The sequence below is a fragment of the Epinephelus lanceolatus genome, chromosome 3 (assembly GCF_041903045.1).
Source record: "Epinephelus lanceolatus isolate andai-2023 chromosome 3, ASM4190304v1, whole genome shotgun sequence".
Taxonomy (NCBI): Eukaryota; Metazoa; Chordata; class Actinopteri; order Perciformes; family Serranidae; genus Epinephelus; species Epinephelus lanceolatus.
Genome location: NC_135736.1, coordinates 36,580,389 through 36,599,791, shown reverse-complemented (window position 1 = coordinate 36,599,791; position 19,403 = coordinate 36,580,389). Strand labels below are relative to the sequence as shown.

General features: G+C 39.7%; 1 protein-coding gene across 1 annotated transcript; it reads left to right on the top strand.

The window, feature by feature from the left end:
- Positions 1-5,939: 5,939 nt before the first annotated feature.
- LOC144462482 (CD48 antigen-like) lies at positions 5,940-15,480 on the top strand. The gene is made up of 4 exons (XM_078166318.1): positions 5,940-6,299; positions 12,920-13,222; positions 14,100-14,399; positions 14,498-15,480. The coding sequence occupies exons 1-4, from the start codon at positions 6,263-6,265 to the stop codon at positions 14,689-14,691; spliced, it is 834 nt and encodes a 277-aa protein (XP_078022444.1). The 5' UTR covers positions 5,940-6,262; the 3' UTR covers positions 14,692-15,480.
- The last annotated feature ends 3,923 nt before the right edge of the window (positions 15,481-19,403 follow it).

Below are 19,403 nucleotides of genomic sequence, written 5' to 3'. Positions count from 1 at the left end.
TTTAGCAACTCCTCAGTATGCTTTAAAGTATGTGTCTGCCTTGTGAATGACAAGTAGCTATCATGACGTTGTCGTCGGGTTCTCAGTCAGATCCACCCTCTCGCCCAAATATGATCACTTCTGGCTCCAAAAGACTGAAACGACACCGTCAAAATTACCAAACCAAAAGCACTAAAACAGTAGTCCACAAACCAGTTGGTGATGTCACAGTGGCCACTTCTTTATACAGTGTATGGTTATTGATTACTTTAATTTTCTAAGGCAGATGGTTGCCATCAATTTTTTATGACGACTCCCCATTAGTCGTCATAAAAAACCTTCACAGCAGATGGTAGGCATTGGAAAGAATACAGTCATTGTTTGATAGCCTGCAGGCAGGTGCAACTCATGCTATAAAAAAACGGCTTCAATCATAGGAAGCAGGAAAAGAAAGACAATAGACAACAGTTTGGTTGGTTACATGTAGGTTAATACTGTGTATTCATGTTTCCTTACAGGATTACCTTTCAACTGGTGCTTCCAGTCCATGTAGTATAGTATTCATTTCCTTGTAGACATAAGCAGGCCTGCTCTCAGTGGGGTCAGAAGGTACAGATGACCCCTACCCAAGGCCAAAGGGGGGCCCATGAAAAGGTCTAAGGTGACCCTTTTATGAGATCGTGTCCAACATTTCCTTACACTGACAATACGAGTTATATGTATTTACATGATAAATAATTATATTTTTAACACTGAAACACATTTCAATGTGCCATATGATATGATACACTTATTTTGGTGTATTTCAATATTTCTGCACACTGGGGTTTCTAAACAGTCTTGGGATGAGATAAATTGGGTATGACTGTAAAACTGAGTTGACAGCCACACTAGGCTATCTCAGTTCTGTACACAGTTTAAGAGATAAGATAAGATAAACTTTATTGTCCCACAAGGGAAATTAATCTTGGGCAGTATAGTGCAAACTGCTGCAATATTCACATACATACATACATACATACATACAATCAACACAGACAAGTTGCCAACATAGTGCACTGAGTGTGTTACAGTTACAGACTACTGGTGCAAGAATAGTGTGACCATTTGCCTTGTATGTAAGGTTACAAACAAAGGGAACTACAGGTATTGCACTGGCCTATCTCAAAGTGCAAGTGAGTGCAGATAAAAACAAATAAATACAGAGGTCAAATAAAAACACCAGTAAAAAGAGTTAAAATTATATTAAATCAGTTGCAAATAAAAATCAGTTGCAAATAAAAACAATACTAGAACAACAATGACCAGACCACTCAGGCATAAAATAGCCCTGCGCACATATGGCTCAACCAGGGGGGCATCGCAGGGCCAGCAGGTGAGCAGGCAACCACCTATTAGCATAATTGAGGAGAATTCAGTAATAAGCAATGGTAAACAGTGATTAATGGTGAATTTGACAGGCAGGGGATCAGCAGCCATAAGCCTCCCCCCTGCCCACATGTTATATGTTCCATATAAAATTACCAGAATGGAGGTGGGTCCACAACAGTGAGCCCTCCCCATCACCCGACCGAGGTCAGGTGGTGGGGTGGAGGGGGGCTAGGGTAGTGGATCCGCAGCAGTAGGCCTCCCCACTACCCTAGTGGGGGGAGGGAGGGGCTCTGCCATGAGAGGTGTTTGTTTGTTTGTTTAATAATAAAATGGAAGTGGGAATAAAGGACAATTTGAACAGGAACTCCTACACCTGCTGGCTCTGTAGCGCCTCTCCGACGGCAACAGCTCATACTCCTGAAAGAGAACATGAGAAGGATCTTATTTGCTCCCTTGACAACTGCTCCCTCATATATTGCCTGGAGGGACTGGAAGTGATCATTTTTCCCCACTATCTTCACAGCTGTAGTCACCATTCTCTGAAGTCTGGCCTTACACTGGACTGTGAGGGAGCCGAACCACACTGCCATGCCGTATCTTATAATACTATACTCTTATAATACACAGCGTTATAGAATGTTAACATGATCTCGGTTTGGACCCCAAACAGCTGCAGCCTTCTGAGAAAGTGTAGCCTCTGAGCTAGTCTGTTACAGAGGAAATCCACATGATCACTCCAGCAAAGGTTATTAGACACCATCAGGCCCAGGTATTTATACGAGGACACCTGTTCAATAACGCAGTTATCAAAGATTACCGGGTCATGAGCTGCAATTTCTTTAGGATCAAAAATCATCTCTTTTGTCTTTTTGGTATTTAACACCAGGAAGTTATTGTCACACCAGATTTTGAAGGTGGCTATCTCACTGAAGTACACAGAGGGGCAGGCATTCACATCCAACAGACTTAAGATGATAGTATCATCTGAAAATCTGATGACATGGTTGTTAGGATGTGAACTCCTGCATTCATCAGTGTACAGAGTGAAGAGGACCGGGGAGCTGACGCTCTGATTACAGCTCTGATTACAGCTGCCTTCAAGATTTATAAATGAAGGAAAGACTTAAGTAATTAGTAATATAGTAATTCCACAATCAGGTTCTTGAGTTTTCTTGATTTTTTCTGACCAAGGAAACTGAAGCCGGAACAGTTAATCAGTACAAATGTCAGAGGGCTTGGAGTTGTGTCAGAAAGTTTGACTTTAGCTCCCTCTAGTGGTTGCATCAGAAAAGCTAAAGAGGCAGACAGCAAAACATGCCACTACCAAACATGCCCCCATCAAAAATGTCAAGAAATTAGATTGAATAATCAAAATAAAGTAATCTACAACATGTCCTGTGGCTGTAAAGTTAGCTTCAAATTAGATTATGTCTATTTCCTCAGCTGTGAGGGAAGAGGCTTAGTCTTACATTTCTCTCTCTCAGTCACTTTGACCAGCCAGCTAATATCTCAAACACACACATCCAGTTCCTATGGTGTCTGACACACTTTATCTCCTCCTATTTCTTATATTATATATTTTACTATATTTATTATTATTAGCAGCAGTACTTTTATACATATGCCATGCTCATACTGTAATGTAATTTATATCCTGTGTTATAATGCTGTACAAAACTGTTTAATATGTCAGACTTCATTAATGCATTTCACCTTATATTATATATAGGCACTATAACATGAGTGGGAGTGCTGTTGTACTGAATATCAGCACTGCTGTAATTCACTTGTGTCTCGGTTTGGTCGGTTTGGTGTGTCTAAGCCTTAAAACAACAGTCTCTCCTGTTTTGTTGTATAAGCAAGCAGAAGTCCAACGACAGTCAAAGCGACAGTCTAATGTGGTGGCACTAACATTATTAGTGTTCCAAGATCAAGGCTGAGCAGCACCAGATACTGATGACTCCAGAACATGAGGGATGGGCAGTTGAACTTGCGTATGATGGCATCATTTGTTTTCCAAAAATGTTTCCTTTACCAGACTATCTCTACTAAATAGAGAAAGACAGTGAAAGCCACATCAGCATAAAGAGTAGGACGTGTAACATATAGGTTGCAAGATGAGTTCAGATTAATGACATGATAAATACTCCACCTGAACTGGGACCACTGCAAACAGTGCTAAACAGTGCCACAACAAATACCACTAAATGTACTGCATAGTTGTGTTCAAAATAATAGCAGTTGAAAAAAGTGTGTAAAACCCAGTGTCAGCATTTTTCTTTACAAACTCAAACATTTACTACATAAACTGAAAAATGCTTGAAGATTTAGCTTTCCCGTGAATCCTTGAACTAATATTTAGTTGTAAGACCACTGTGTCTGAGAACTGTTTCACATCTGTGTTGCATGGAGTTGACCAACTTCTGGCACCTGTAAACAGGTGTTCCAGCCCAGGACGACTGGACTATGTTCCACAATTCCTCTGCATTTCTTGGTTTTGCCTCAGAAACAGCATTTTTGAAGTCACCCCACAAGTTTTCTATAGGATTAAGGTCCGGGGATTGGGCTGGCTACTCCATAATGTCAATCCTGTTGGTCTGGAACCAAGACACTGCTCGCTTACTGTTGTTGTCTTGTTGAAACACCCATTTCAAGGTTATTTCCTCTTCAGCATAAGGCAACATGACCTCTTCAAGTATTTTGATGTATTCAAACTGATCCTGTTCCCTGTTCTTCCCATATCATGATGCTTGAGCCACCATGCTTCACTGTCTTCACAGTGTACTGTGGCTTGAATGCAGTGTTTGGGGGTTGTCTGACAAACTGTCTGCGGCCCCTAGACCCAAAAAGAATAATCTTGCTTTCATCAGTCCACAAAATGTTGCACCATTTCTCTTTAGGCCCAGTCAGTATGTTCTTTGGCAAATTGTAACCACTTCGGCACAAGTCGTGTTTGCAACAATGGGGCTTCTTGCCGATAGCTTGGCTTCACATAGGCGTCTTCTAATTGACCTATGGCTAAGCCACGCCCCCCTCCACTCATTCAGACAAACTATCAATATTCAGTGACTGGGCGCTATGGCAGGTGTCACAGTACACGGCATTCCGCAGGAGGCAATTGATGATTTTTGGAGACATAACGATCAGATGTCATTGAGAAGTAACCAAAAGGGCCTGAACTACGCATTGGAGGAATATATTCATCATTTTATTGTTGAGAAGGTCGATGAAAAGCTTAAATTACAAGCCAAAATTTACAGGTCACAGTGTACGCTTGTGAACCGCATCTCATTGCCGTTGCCATCAAAGACAACAAGTTCAAGTGCCACTGAAGTTAAGGTTTTTGGCTCAGAATATGAGAAAAGGATAACGGCCTTTTTACCATCTTTACCAAGAGTGTCTCTCTGTTAGTTTGGTGCTACAGTATTAAACTGAATCATTCAGCATAACATTTGCCAACCTTTGTTATCTCTGTGATTACAGATAAATTAATGAAGCTAAACTCGAGAAGTTAACGTTAGCTTAACTAGAGCCCTTTGGACAACAGCTAACAATGATGTACGATCACCAAAGTACAAAACTAGAACAAAATAGGCTAATAAATGCCCAGCAAACAAGGTGACATGATGAACAACGCAGCTAGCAGCTAACGCTAGGCTATCTTTAGCTAACGTTAGCTAGAGATGTTAAAGATAACTTTATATTTCTTTCCAGCAAAGTCACAATATGTTGCCTCAAACACGATGTTGACTTAGCTTAGAACAGATGTAGACATCATTGTCAATCTTATTCACGTTGAGTTGATGTTGTGGTCTAACGTTACTACACAACTTTATCCAAAGGAGACACTTTTCTCGGTTGAGATGTGGTTTAAAGTGTAAAAAATACACCTCATCGGTTGCATTTTAGCCATTTTTAAGCATTTTTCTGTTGTTATAGTGCCACGCAGTTGCCAATTAGAGTTAAATTTCTCCAGTCACCTTGAGCAATCGGCCTAATCATGTATGTACAAAATGCTATAAGGCTACTTTACCTGTTCTGAAGATATGATCGCGCATTACATGGCCAGCTTCAGGAAGTTTACCGGTATCATTGTCCTGTCAACAAATGCATGCACAAAACAATACCGTTTTTCGTCTGTAGGGGGACCCTATGAAGTAAAAAGCGCAATCCTCCATTAGTGTTGCTTTAAAACATTTTCACATAACCACTCATTTTATAAACTGAAACTGTCAACGAGTCTTTAAAACCAAATTTAATGCATGCTGGGAGGTAATGAGCAGACAATGCTGTCTGCATCAATATCATTAGTGACATTGTGTGTGTGTGTGTGTGTGTGTGTGTGTGTGTGTGTGTGCATAGGAGTTCCCTCCCCCCCTTAATAAAAATATTGAAATAGCAAAGGAGACATTTTGATTACATCGGTACATCAAAATTAACCAGAATGCAGAAAATTAAGTGTTTGATGCTCAAAGTTTTTCTGGCTGAGGACCCACCTTCTCAAAGTACCCCCCCCCCCCCCCAATCTACGCCCTTATGTGTGAGTGCGTAATGCGTATCCGCTGCAGTATGCAGTACGGCTGTTTTTCTTTGACTCGTTGTAGTTGCTGCAAGTTTAAACGCGTCCCGTTTTTATTAATATTTTACTTATTAAATATTTTTGCAAGGTCCTGGGTCTGGTGAAGACTTGTCTGAGGAAAGCCAAGTGCTGAAACGTTTGTGATACTGCTGTGCGTTATTAAAAGACTGATATATATGATATTTGTGAGTGCTGACATTTGGATTTATTTAGAAGACTTGTCTGTGACAAGACAGCACTCGTTTTGTGCAGGAGTTTGGATTAAGCTCCAGATGTGAGACATTTATCATGAACGGTTAAATCCCAAGTGGACGGCGGTCATTAAACTCTGCGATGGAAGTACGGGTGATAATTACTTTCATTTTTATAGGTAAGTTGTCTAACTATATAAGTGATACACTTGCACATTATGCTTTGCCTGACTGAAGTTATCCTTCAAGACTTTTCTGATTTCTACTCATAAGAGCCTGCGTTTTACGCACGAACACAATGTTCTAAAGATACAAATCGAGACATTAATACAGGCTTATAAAAACACAAGTAATATTAACCGTAATGGTGGAAAAAGCTACATTTGAAACAGATTTTATTCCAGACTAAATCTGTGGGTGATTCGGAGTCTGAGAGCATTATGACAAAACTGCCTCACCAACGAGTTTCCAGTGCGTAAAACGCAACATTGGGACTTTGTAACTACATGGAAGTAAGTAAGTAAAAGTAAATATGTTTAGTTAAGTTCATTAATATGGCACCTCTAAAGGCAATCTAGGTGATTTATGTTAGACACAGAAAGGCATAAAGACATAAAAGAAACAGTAGCCAATTTTCTAAGAAGGTACATAGGCCTATTGATTGGATTTTTATAGTAAAAACAGAAGAATAAAACTTTGATAGTGTAGTGAGAAATATGGATAAATCGCTTGAAAATAAATATAACAATCAGCAGTGGCAAACCAAAACGTTTTGGGCAGAATTTTGAAGAGCCTAGTTTTGAAATAAGTGAAACAAGTCTGGCACGAGTTTGTGCCAGAAACATGGTGCCTAAAGCTAAAAAAAAACCTAAGAGCTGCTTTTTGTTTCATGTTTAGTTTTGACGCCAGAGAGAGTAAGCCGACCTGTCTCAGACCATCTGAGAGGTCTGGATGGTTTATACAACCCAGTTGGCAGAGGAATGTTGGCATTGTACATTTATGCAAACCACAGAGACGTTGAAGTTGCATGTTATTATGTTATTAGCAGATATGTTGAAACTTTAAAAACGCTATGGTTAGGTTTAGGCACAAAAAACAAATAGTAATGGTTGGGAAAAGATGATGTTTTGGGTCAAAATACCCGCTTTTGTTGGCACAATCCCAGATGGAAACCCAGTGACAGATCTCTTAAAAACATCCACATTCAGTGCCTAAAAAGCCACTGGAAACACAGCAATGACTCACTGAAAACAACCAGTTTTGTTGTTTGTTGGCTTCAAACAATGGTCTGCAGCTTGGCATGTTGCCTATGCCATGCACCATCCCCTTCTCCTCCCGATGACAAAGTCAGCATATATACTATATTAATATATGAATGTTGATATGATTGTATGATGTACAGATATAATGTATTCTTGGTTTGCAGAAACATACAATGCCATTTTGTTCTGGCTTCAAAAACATTTCAGTTTTATCTTTTTTTTTCCAACAGAAAACTTTGATTTGTTCCATGCCTTCATTCAGTGGTATCGACATATGTGTCATGTGTCATCTGCATTATTATAGTAAAATGTTTTATTGTTTCCCATAATCTGAACTAGCTGGGGCATGTTGTTGTGGAACAGAGGAGACTCGAGAATTGAGCCTTGGGGAACTCCACATTTCATTTGACATTACTCAGATCAACACATAGTAGTAGCTATTTTTTAAACAGGATTTATACCAGTTTAGCACTGTGCCTGAAAGTCCCACTCAGTTTTCTTGTCGGTCTTGTATGGAACTGAAACAATAGGTCAATTCATGGATTACAGTAGTTATTCTTCAAAAAACCTATTCGATCCTCAATTAATTGCTAAAAACCTTCATCAAGAAGAAATGCCAGAAAATCTCTAGTTTCAGCTTTTCTATGTTTAGCATTTTAAACTGAATTAATTAATTGTGCTACTTTGTTTAATACAATATGTAGGCCTAGGTACTGATAGTGTGTCTAATCTTCTGAATTTTGTTTTTCAAGACAGATGCAAATTCACTGCTCGACTTAGTGGATAGATTTTGGTAAAAACTGACACAAGAAGGTTAGTCAGTCAGTCAGCATAAGCAAATAAGGCATGTATATTATTGTTGTTTTTTGTAATTATGTCCAAGATGGAGGACTGTGTTGGACTTTTAAATCATACATTATAAACTTACAGTGAACTTGAATTTTACGAATTAGGCTGTGGGGTTGCTGGGCTCAGCCTTAGAGATAGGGTAAGGAGCTCGGACATCTGGAGGGAGCTCAGAGTAGACCTGCTGCTACTTTGCGTCGAAAGGGGTCAGTTGATGTGGTTCAGGCATCTGATCAGGATGCCTCCTGTGCGCCTCCCATTAAGTGAACAAGCCCTGGATAAGCGAATGAAAATGGATGGAAGCCGAATGAAAATGAATGGAAGTCGAATTAAGCATTTTCCAATTAAGACATCTTGGATATACCGGTATTAGTCAGGTTTTAGGAGCATTAGTTGATCATGTATACAGCACATTTGGATAATGGGTCTCAACTGAGGTTTTTTACAGCAGTTTTGCCTGTTGCCTGTTTTCTCAGGTCTGTGCGTTGTCATGGATACGTTGTACACAAACCAACTCACAGACAGTCTGCTTAATTGTTTAATTTCTGGTCATAAGGTGAAACACACCTACTCTTAAACATTTTGAAAGACTTGAATATCAACAGGTTTTTCAAAATGTGCAAACATCACATGAAGGCACAAAAGAGAGAGCATGCTCACACGGTCCAACAAGTCAAACCAGTAGGACACTTTTGAAAAAAATGACATGTTAGGGCACGTTAATCAGAGTTTGCACGGCTGCATGTAAACAGTCATATTAGTGGAATACTTACTTTCATTAGACATGTACACAGCTTAGTAGGATAGTAGGATAACAATCGACCAGGTAAATTCCACCTTGATCAAAGTTAAGTACATTTTTCCCCTGTTAGTTTCTTCTCTCTTCTTCCCTCTCTTCCCTCATCAGAATGAGGTAGAGTGTACAGCCCAGTCCAACAGGGGATACTCCAGTTGGCACAGACGGCTCTCCTTGGCTCTGCCTTCCCTGTGCTCCTTACTTTTCTACCTTCCTTTGCTCTTTCCTACTTTTCTATCCATCTAACCTTTCGGGTCCCACTTGGGCCCCTGGACGGCACTATTACTCCCACTTATATCCCAAATATTTAAAGTAAGAGTAGAACGCCAGACAGGAGAATAATCACATATTAAAACTTTTTGTATATTATTTTTATTAATGATTTTGTATTTCCATACAAACATACAAGCCACAACAAAAATCCCTGCCCAAAGCCCAACCAAAACAGACACACACACACACACACACACACACACACACACACACACACACACACACAGGTTATTGAACACCTGTGTATATGGGAAAGTGCAGCCTTCCATATTTTAGCTGGTAACACATCATTAATTTCCCTTTCCCAAGCTTTCTTGATACAATTAGCAGAATCAGACCTCTTAAAAACATTTATAAATTTAGTAATCAACTTCTTCCTCTCTGGTGGAAGGGAAAACAATTCCAAAATAGCATGCTTCTCACAGGTGGACTCAAAATGAGGAATGTTTTCCCTAACAAAATGTCTAGCTTGGATCTAACGAAAAAAATTAGAGTGAGGTAAATTATACTTAAGACTTAATTCACCAAAGGAGGCAAACTTGTTGTCTATATAGAAGTCCTTTATACATTTGAGTCCTTTTAGACTCCATATAGCAAAGGTGTTGTCTAGCAGTGCAGGGGTAAAGGCATAATTATGGCAAAGTGGTGCATGGACTGAAATACAAGGGACTTTATATGTCTGTTTGATCTGATTGAGAATCTTAAGTGAGTTTCTGACAACAAAACTATTACTTACCAATTTAATAGGAGATGTACAATTTGTAAAAGTAGGGAAGATAGTGAAACATATGGTTTTTTTAAGGACATAAGTTCTAGTTTTAACCAAATGGGAGCAGAGTTAAGTGACTTATAGTCTGGAGAACCCCACTGCCAAAATGCCAGTGCCCTAGCATTAGCTGCCCGATAATAATCTTTAAATACTGGAAGACAGACCTCCATCCAATGTAGACCATAATAGATGCTTTTTGGATAATCTGTGTTTTTGATAACCCCAATGAAATCTAGAATAACTGTCTATAGTTTCTTAAAAAGGTCTGCCAAGATCCATATTGGCAAATTTTGAAAAATATATAAAAACTTTGGTAGTGACATCATCTTAATGGCGTTTACTCTGCCGGTCATGGAGAGGGGTAAAGTCCTCCAGTATTCTATACTGCGTTTTAATTGATCAATACCTTCAAGAAAATTTAATCTGAGCAGAAATTTAGGGTTTTTTGAGATCTTAAGTCCTAAGTATGTAACATAGTCTTGAACAACCTTATTAGGGCAATCTTGTAAAATTATATTTTCTCCAATAAACATAAGTTCGCTTTTAGTGCAATTAATCGTATAACCAGAAATTTTACTGAATGATTAAATATATTGTAAAAGACAAGGAATACCCTCTTCAGGATTCATTAAGGTGACAAGTAAATCATCAGCATACAACATTACAAGACTTTCAGATGTACCTACTGGTATACCCCTGATATGAGGGTGATTTCTTATCCCAATTGCCAGAGGTTCAGTTGCTAAATTAAACAACAAAGGGGACAAGTAATCTCCTTGTCTCACACCACGGTATAAACTAAATGGCTCTGATACAATATTATTTGTGATGACAGATGATTTAGGGGAGTGATAGATCATCTCAACCCAGTCCATGAAAGTCCTTCCAAATCCAAACCTCTTCAAAGTTTCAAATAAATATGGCCATTCAATAGAATCAAAAGCTTTCTGAGCATCCAATGTTATGACAGCTGCTTGGGTGTTTTTACCCAAATCAGAATACAATATATTTAACAAATGACACACATTGAAAAAAGAAAGCCTGCCTGGTATAAAGCCAGCTTGATCTTGGTGAATGATTGTTGCTATATGCTTAGTTAGTCTAGTGGCTAAAACTTTTCTTATAATTTTTTAGCAACAAACATATATTTGCCCCATAGAGCGAATGTGGGAGTGTTTTTCTTGCAATAGAATCATCTATCATCCTAAGTAAAACAGGCACTAAAATTTCATGAAAAGCTTGGTAAAACTCTGCTCCAAATCCATCCGGACCAGGACATTTACCTGTGGGGAATGAATTAATCGCTTCTACTAACTCAGCAACAGAGAATGCTTCTTCCATGGAGCGCTGATTGTTCTCATTTAACTGTGGTATAGTTATTGCATTAAAGAACTGAGAGTAATCTGTCTCTGTTGCTGTGGAAGCAGAAGTATAGAGATCTGAATAGAATTCCTTAAAACCGGTATTAATATCTTTTGGATCTGTAAGAATTTGTCCAGTTTTTGACTGTATTTTATGGATAGCAGTTTTTGTCAACTCTCCTTAAGTTGTCGTGACAGTAATTTTTGTGGTTTATCACTCATTTCAAAGTGTTTAGGTCTGGTCTTTAATAAAAGATTACTAATTTCTCCTACGAGAATAGAGTTATATTCAGATTTTAATTCCAGCATTTTTTTGTAATCAGACTGTTATAGAGAGGATTTATAAGTTTGTTCTATACGACCGATTTCTTGTTCAATCTCTTTCTGTCTTTTAAGTTTGTCTTTTTTCCTTGAAGCCTCAAAAGAAATAATAAATCCTTTCATGGTAACGTTTAATGTTTCCCAGAGAGTAGAATCTGAGACTTCTCCGTTATCATTGATTTCTAAAAATTCTCTGAGATTTTCTGTCATAAATTCTGTCAGCCAAAGTCCCACCAGGAGGAGAAAAACAAAAAAAGTCATTATAACAGCGGAATACTCGCTGCAACCCTCCGTCACTCCGCGTTGAAAAAGTACAAAAAGGAAATGAAATTAAGCATTTAGTCCGCCGTCTATACTTGTCTTAGAGGAGATCAGTTCAAAAGCCTGCATCCACAAAACAGTTAGATATTTAAATCTTGTTCAATAAATGACTCAGCGTCACTTGGGGAGGTAAAAACTTTTACCTGCTCATTGTGGTGAACATGAAGTTTAGCAGGCAATCGCAAAGATAGACATATTAAAACTTTTCACTTTAAAGATATTAATAAAAACAAGTGGAAGAGATCCACTGGATAGCTAGTTACCCTCACAGCCACTTAATTTACTTTCATATGTATGTCACTGTTTGTCCTATTTTTGCAGTGGGTTTGAACCAGGAACCATCTTGCTGTGAGGCCACAGTGCTGCTAACCACTGCTAACCACTGCACTTCCGTACCGCACAGTTCACAGTTGAACGTGCAGGAACACATTGCATGATGGTAGAAAAACAACACTGACATAGAGCAGACAGGGTGCGACATGATCATTCATTTGTTGTTGTTTTTTTGGCCACCTGGCTCGTTTGCTAGAATTTTTATCTTGTCCAGAAAGGTTTAACTTGTTTGCTGTTTTTTAATGTATCTAAGATGCATTAATTGTAAATGTTTAGTTTGTAACAACCAGTATCAGAAGGAGATGGTTTTCTCGCTGATCTCTGTGGAAATGACAAATTATTATTAAAATATTTATCATAAAAATGTGGCACACAGCAAGGACAGTAAGTCACTGTAAAGGATTTCATACACATGGCTACAGTGTTTTCTAAGGCTGTAGTAGATATAGTGAGCTTGCTCGGTCAGTGGATTCACTTTGTACAACTCTACTGACTGCATCTCTCCATTTTTTTACAGTGATTAACCCATCTCTAACTGAGGACATGAAGGGGTACCTGACAGGCACTGAAGGGGGATCCATTACTTTACCTGACCCTATGATGGTGCAGGGGTTTGTTTCATTTGGAAGAATAATCTTAGTTATGGTGGAAAATAAGAATATTGAAGTATATGAGGAACTTTACAAAGACAGACTTCTTTGGGACAGCGACACTGGACTCTTTACAATCACTGGCCTGCAGAGGAACGACTCAGGGATTTATAATATTGACTCTAAAAAAGGAAACGTTTTCACTGCATCATATAAACTCACAGTGTATGGTAAGTTACATTTCCTTTGCCAGTAAACTGTACAATGTGTTGGAGGTAACATTTCAGCATCCTAGCCCCATTTGTGACCTCAGCAGTTACTCCAGTTGATTTGGACCCAATCCCAATACATCCCTTGCCCCTACATCACAGCCCTTATCCCTCCTTTTGTTTCTGAGTCAGCTGATTGATCACATGATTCATTTCTATGCAACCAATTGGCACATCTCACTCGGGGTGCCCTATTTAAACTGCTCTGGCCTGCCTACTCTTGCTGCTTCTTCTGCAAGCTGCTTTGCAACCTGCCTCCACCCCAGCTCCTCCTTTTCATGCTGTGTCTGACTTATCATGTCATTTCTGTTTGTCATTGATGCTGCTCTGTTCTGTTCCTGGGGGGTCTTTGCTGCTGCTCTCCCTGCCTTAGGCTTTCTATGTAGGCGCATGGAAGAGCAGGGAGGTGCGCTCTTTCTGCCTGTCTCTCTGTCCTCTCCCTCTTTGATGGCATATGATTTCTGAAATTAAAACATTCCTGTAGTGAAGTTGCTGCACTTGTTACTGCTCCTCTAGTATCAGACCAGCAGGGTAGAAGCACAGTTTGCTAATGATGACCTACACGGCACAGCTAGAGGCCTGGTAATGAAGCAGTGATCTTTTTTATTACTTTTTATTTACTATGGGGATTTACCCTGTTTTGGAGCCAGCCTCAAGTGGCTGTGTGAGGAACTGCAGTTTTTGGCACGTCCACGATTTTAACCCTTTCGAAGTTGCTGCTTGGGTGAACACTGAAAAGAGAGTATCATTTATGAACAGAAAGTATAAAAGCGTAGTTTAGGACTTCTAAAATCAGTCATGTTGTCTAGTTTTTAATCTCTGTAAATTTATTCTCCAGAGTCTGTGCCAGCTCCTGCTGTGAGCACACTGAGTGTGAGCGCTGATGGCTGCACCTTGCTGTGTTTTGTGAAGAAAGCTGAGGAAGCGACACTGTCGTGGTACAAAGACGAGGAAATACTGAACCAGACCGGCTCCGTTCTCTCTTTGCCTCTGACTGTGCACAGCCAGGATTTCAGCTTCTCTTACAGATGTGTAGCAGCCAATCCTGCTGAAAACAAGACTCGTTCAGTCGACGTTATAACACTCTGCAGTGACCAAAACAACACAGACAGCAGGAGCAACATGAACACAAGACAATGTAAGACTAATGCTAACATAAAATGTCATATTTTAAAGGCTCTTGGCATCTGTACGTGTTTAGTGTATTTTATTGATTTTGGGTGTTTTGTTTGACAGATGTGATTGGAATTGGAATTCCCATCGTGTTGGCTGTAATTCTTATATTTGTCATCACGTGGAAGTGTCTCGACAAAAACAAGAGGACAATCAAACAAACACAAGGCAGGTATTTGTTTTTTGTTTGTTCGTTTATTTTGATCTCACTGCTTGTTTGTCAAACACATTTTACTGTGGCTATGAATGTAAATTAAGATGAGAGATTAAACTGTGTTCGCATGACTTCACTGGGTTGAACAAATGCCACTGAAAAACTTAAAGGGGTAGTTTGTATTTTTTTTTAAATGGTGAAGTATGAGTGTTACGTCCCGCCCTTGGGCTGTCTTATGAGATGAACAAAACTCCACCACTGACCATAAAATAACCACATAAGACATCTTTAAAACACTCAAATCCATGGGATTTATTAACAAATAAAACAAGCAAACAAGACAACAAAAATCCGCCTAGAGCGCCACATGCTGGCGGGTCACAGCTGCAAGCCCTCAAAAAAAAAAAATAAAAAAAAAAATAGAATAAATAAAATAGAATAAATATTAGTAATAATTTGCAGTTCTGACTGGCACCCTTTCCTCATGCTCTGTCTTGAAAAAAAGAACATATAAAGAAAAAATAAACAACAACAACCCCCCTGTTGTTTGTCATTATTTGACCTGTCCTGCACCATGCTCAGTCACGTCACTGTGTGATACACGAGTTATCTGTGCGCATCTCAGTTAGGTAGCGGTTGTAACTGACAGACAACAAGAGGTCATAATTTCTCAAATTATTGGGTTATCATTATGAAAAGACCTCCAAGCCCTCAGGTGCGACATACAGAAAGCAGAGGAAAGAGGAGGCGGGGGTCCCAGTATCGAAGTATGTTGTCTTTTATAACATTAAAAAATGCTGTTGACTTTTAATGTGTACGAGCTAGCAGCTTGCGAAGTTGAAATAAAGCAAAGTTGCCTAATAATTCTACTGTAGATAATGATGTGATCACTGCCAAGGATTGAGTTAAGCTGCTGAGCTGGTTTATTGCTGTTTTTATCTGGTTAACTACTGGCTGCTTAGTGCTCCTCCTCTTACTTAGCACATTAGATATTGTGCTGAAATTCGATAACAAATAGTGACAACTGTTCAAGTTCAAGTTCAACTTTATTTATATAGCACCTTACACACAACAAGGTTGATTCAAAGTGCTTTACACCACATACCAAGGAAAAACATATAAACAAATAAACAAACAAGTAAACACTATATACAGTTAAAAGCTAAAGAAAAGAAATATGTTTTAAGGTTACTCTTGAAAGTGTCTATATTCGGGGAGAAACAGATAGAGGGAGGAAGGGAATTCCACAGCTTTGGGGCAGCTATTGAGAAGGCCCTGTCCCCATAGCACTTTGTCCTTGTTCTGTGGACAGAGAGTAGTTGTTGGTCAGAAGACCTCAGTGCTCTGGCAGTGTGATAAGGGGATAGGAGTTCGTTGATATAAGGGGGGGTGAGACCATTTAATGCCTTAAAAATAAACAACAAAATTTTAAAATTAACCCTGTAGGTGATAGGCAACCAGTGTAGGGAGGCAAGAATAGGAGTGATGTGATCTGACTTTTTTGACCTTGTTAGTATCCTTGCTGCTGCATTTTGAACTAATTGAAGACGGGATAAGGATGACTGAGGTATACCAAGATATAGTGAGTCGGTCGGCGTACGGGTACATGACCTCAGCTTTAGAGGATGTTTGCTTAAACCGAAGACAGAACACGTTTTGTTCTACGACATAAAATATGTCAGTTAATACCCCACTAGAAAAATTGTGAAGCTTTTCGTGTCTTAAAAAAGATGGTTGCTAAAAAGGGGTACTTGTGTTAACAAGCTGAGCCTGTCAGTGGCCAAAAGAAGCACTTTTAGTGGACGTAAATATGACAAGGCGCACCTGCCCTGAGTGGTTCCTCTGTTGCCTGTTTTGCCACTGCCGTCTGCAGCCCTTTCTCACAGTAATGGACCAACTTCAAAAACTCCTGTTCACACGAGTCACTTGCACTCAAAATGTTTTTGTACCTGTGAAGCACTTTGTCACCCTCGATTTCAAATGTGCTGCTGTGTTAATTAAATTTTACTTCATTGCAACTTAACATTTAACTTTAGCTTTGTTTCTTTGCAGATTCAGTGAGCATTTCTGAAGACAGACGCAGTCAGGGTGGTCTGCAAACACACCCACAGGTAATGTGTGATGGAAATTATGTCTCCTGTTTCCAGGCAATGCTGTTGTCAGCAGTGTTTGCATAGTTACCCTCCCACCAAGTACCAACCTTTGTGAAGGTTTAAACGTGGCGTCTCACATCTCTTACCTGACATGTCTATCTTCACTTAAGAGTCAGCTCAATTAACCAGGACAAACAATTTACCTGCTAACTGGCCAGCAGCATCATATAGTAAAGCAAAAGGTAAATATTAGGCTCATTTGAGATGAACTAGGCCTGGAAAGTGAACAAGCGCAGGCAGCTGCAGCAGGGGGCGGTGACAAAAAGCTGCAATGCAGTTGGACAGTTTCCCGACAGTTTCCAGCAGCCTTCAGTCCGTACAGGAAGTCACAGAAACACTCACATCCTGTCCAATATGTCGGTTTATTAAAATATTATCAGACTCATAGATCAGTTTGTTCTCAGTCTCCGATTGTTTTGATCTGTACATTATATCTGTGGTTCAACCTCCATTTACATGAATTCTCATGTAAATCAGCATCATATCAGTCAGATATAGTCAGGGATAGTCCGGGATTTACATCTCTACAGATGTTATTTTAAGAATCCTCACATCCCACGGACCACAAGTCTCTGTGATGCTAAATACTTTAATACACTTCAATGTTAACATACAGTAGACTTTGTATGCAACTGCAGCACCTAGCTCTAAAAACCGCAGCCGCAAGATTATCGTTGTCCACTTCTGTATGATGTCAGAGCAAGTCAGGATGAAGTTGGACACAAAACTAACCAGCATGCATTGTGCGGTGATCACTGGTGATCGAACCTGCGGAGGCCTGGCTCATCTCGAATCAGCCTATTAACTTGCATCTGTCACATATCTCCTACATAACTTAGATAGTTTGACTGTCAAAAAGACAGTACACAACCAGATCAGATAAATTTATCAGTAGAAAGAACTCTCTTAAAGTCTTGATGCCACTCACAACCCTTATTTGTTTTTTCTTCCAGGGTGGAAATTTACCAGATTCATCAGGAAGTGCCGATAGCTCCTATCTAACAACAGTCTATTATAAACCTTTATGAACAGTTCCAGTCTGGTTTCCGCTCACGTCACAGCACAGAGACATCAACGATCTCCTGATGGCAGCTGACTCCGGACTATTAACCATCCCCATCCTCATCCTCCTTGACCTGGGTGCAGCCTTCGACACCATCTCCCACACCATCCTCCTCGACAGGCTAGCATCAATTGGTATATCTGACACACCCCTGAACTGGTTCAAATCCTATCTCTCTGGCCGCACTCAGTTCATTCAGTTGAAAACCTTTACATCCCAACCATCTCCCCTCTCCTCAGGTGTTCCCCAAGGCTCTGTTCTCGGTCCCATTCTGTTTATCATCTATTTCCGCCCTCTTGGTCATATATTCCGTAAATCCATTTCCACTGTCACGCGAACAACGCTCAGCTCTACCTTTCCACCAAGCCCACCTCCACCTTCCCGCCCTCCTCCCTCTGTGACTGTTTACAGGAAATCAAATCCTGGTTTTCTTCAAATCTCCTAAAACTCAACAGTGACAAAACCGAGGTTCTCCTCCTATGAGGCCAGGTGCTCTGAGCTGTCAAAAAGTTCTGAACTGAAAAAAAAAGGCACGTTTGATGCCTGGATCCACCTGGTGTCAGCAGAGAGTCCATTGTTTGGTGGTGTGCTGTCTGTTGGTGGGGCATATCCTGTGCACATGGCTGAAATGAGTGAGACTGTACAGAGGATTTGATGACTAGAGGGCGCATTCCCCCCTGAGTTGACTACTATCTGGGACCCCTCCAGCACTTTTGGACATGTCAGTCTCTGTGTCAATTTCCGTTCATTACGTTTTACAGTGCCTTCAAAATAAACTTCTGTTGTCATAGGAAACATAGGTTTACAGAAATGATCTGACAACTATGTCACCTGACGACTATGTCACCAGACATACACCAGTAAGTTGGTGGTTAAAAAAACTCAAGCTGACTTTCTGTTTCACAGGGGATACAAACAGCAGTCTCCTGAGGAAAGTTCGGTGTGTTTGACCCCACCACAACTCCCTCATTCTACTGTATTCTCTTTGTGGTACGAGGACTAGATTGGAGCACAACGGAGACCATGAGTAGTCTGTAATGACGTTTACTGTTACAACTCTGGTATAATAATTAACTATACTATATGAGGTAACTCTCATATAAGGTGACCCTTATATGAGATCAAGTCCAACAGTTTCCTTACTGACTTATATCACTGACAATACCAGTTAGATGTATTTACGTGATAAATAAATGTATTTTCAACATTAAAACACATTAGGCTACAACGCGCCATCTGATGCACCTATTTTGGTGTATTTAAATATTTCTGCACACTGGGGTCTCTAAAGAAACAGTCTTGGAATTACATAAACTGGGTATGACTGGGAATCTGACAGTTGACAGCCATAAACTTCAGGCTATTTAAGTTCTGCACACAATTTGATTAAAGCTACCTACAAGATTTATAAATGAAAATGAAGAAAAACATTAGTAATTAGTAATATAATTTTTTTTTCCAACCAATTCTTGATGTTGTCTGCTGAAGGCAGCAGAGCAGCAGTAAAGTGACCAGCTTAGCAGTAAATGTGCAGTGTAAGTCACAGTTTTTCTGTTAATAAAGGCTGCCGCTTCACTGCTTTCCAGCTGCTGGTAAAGT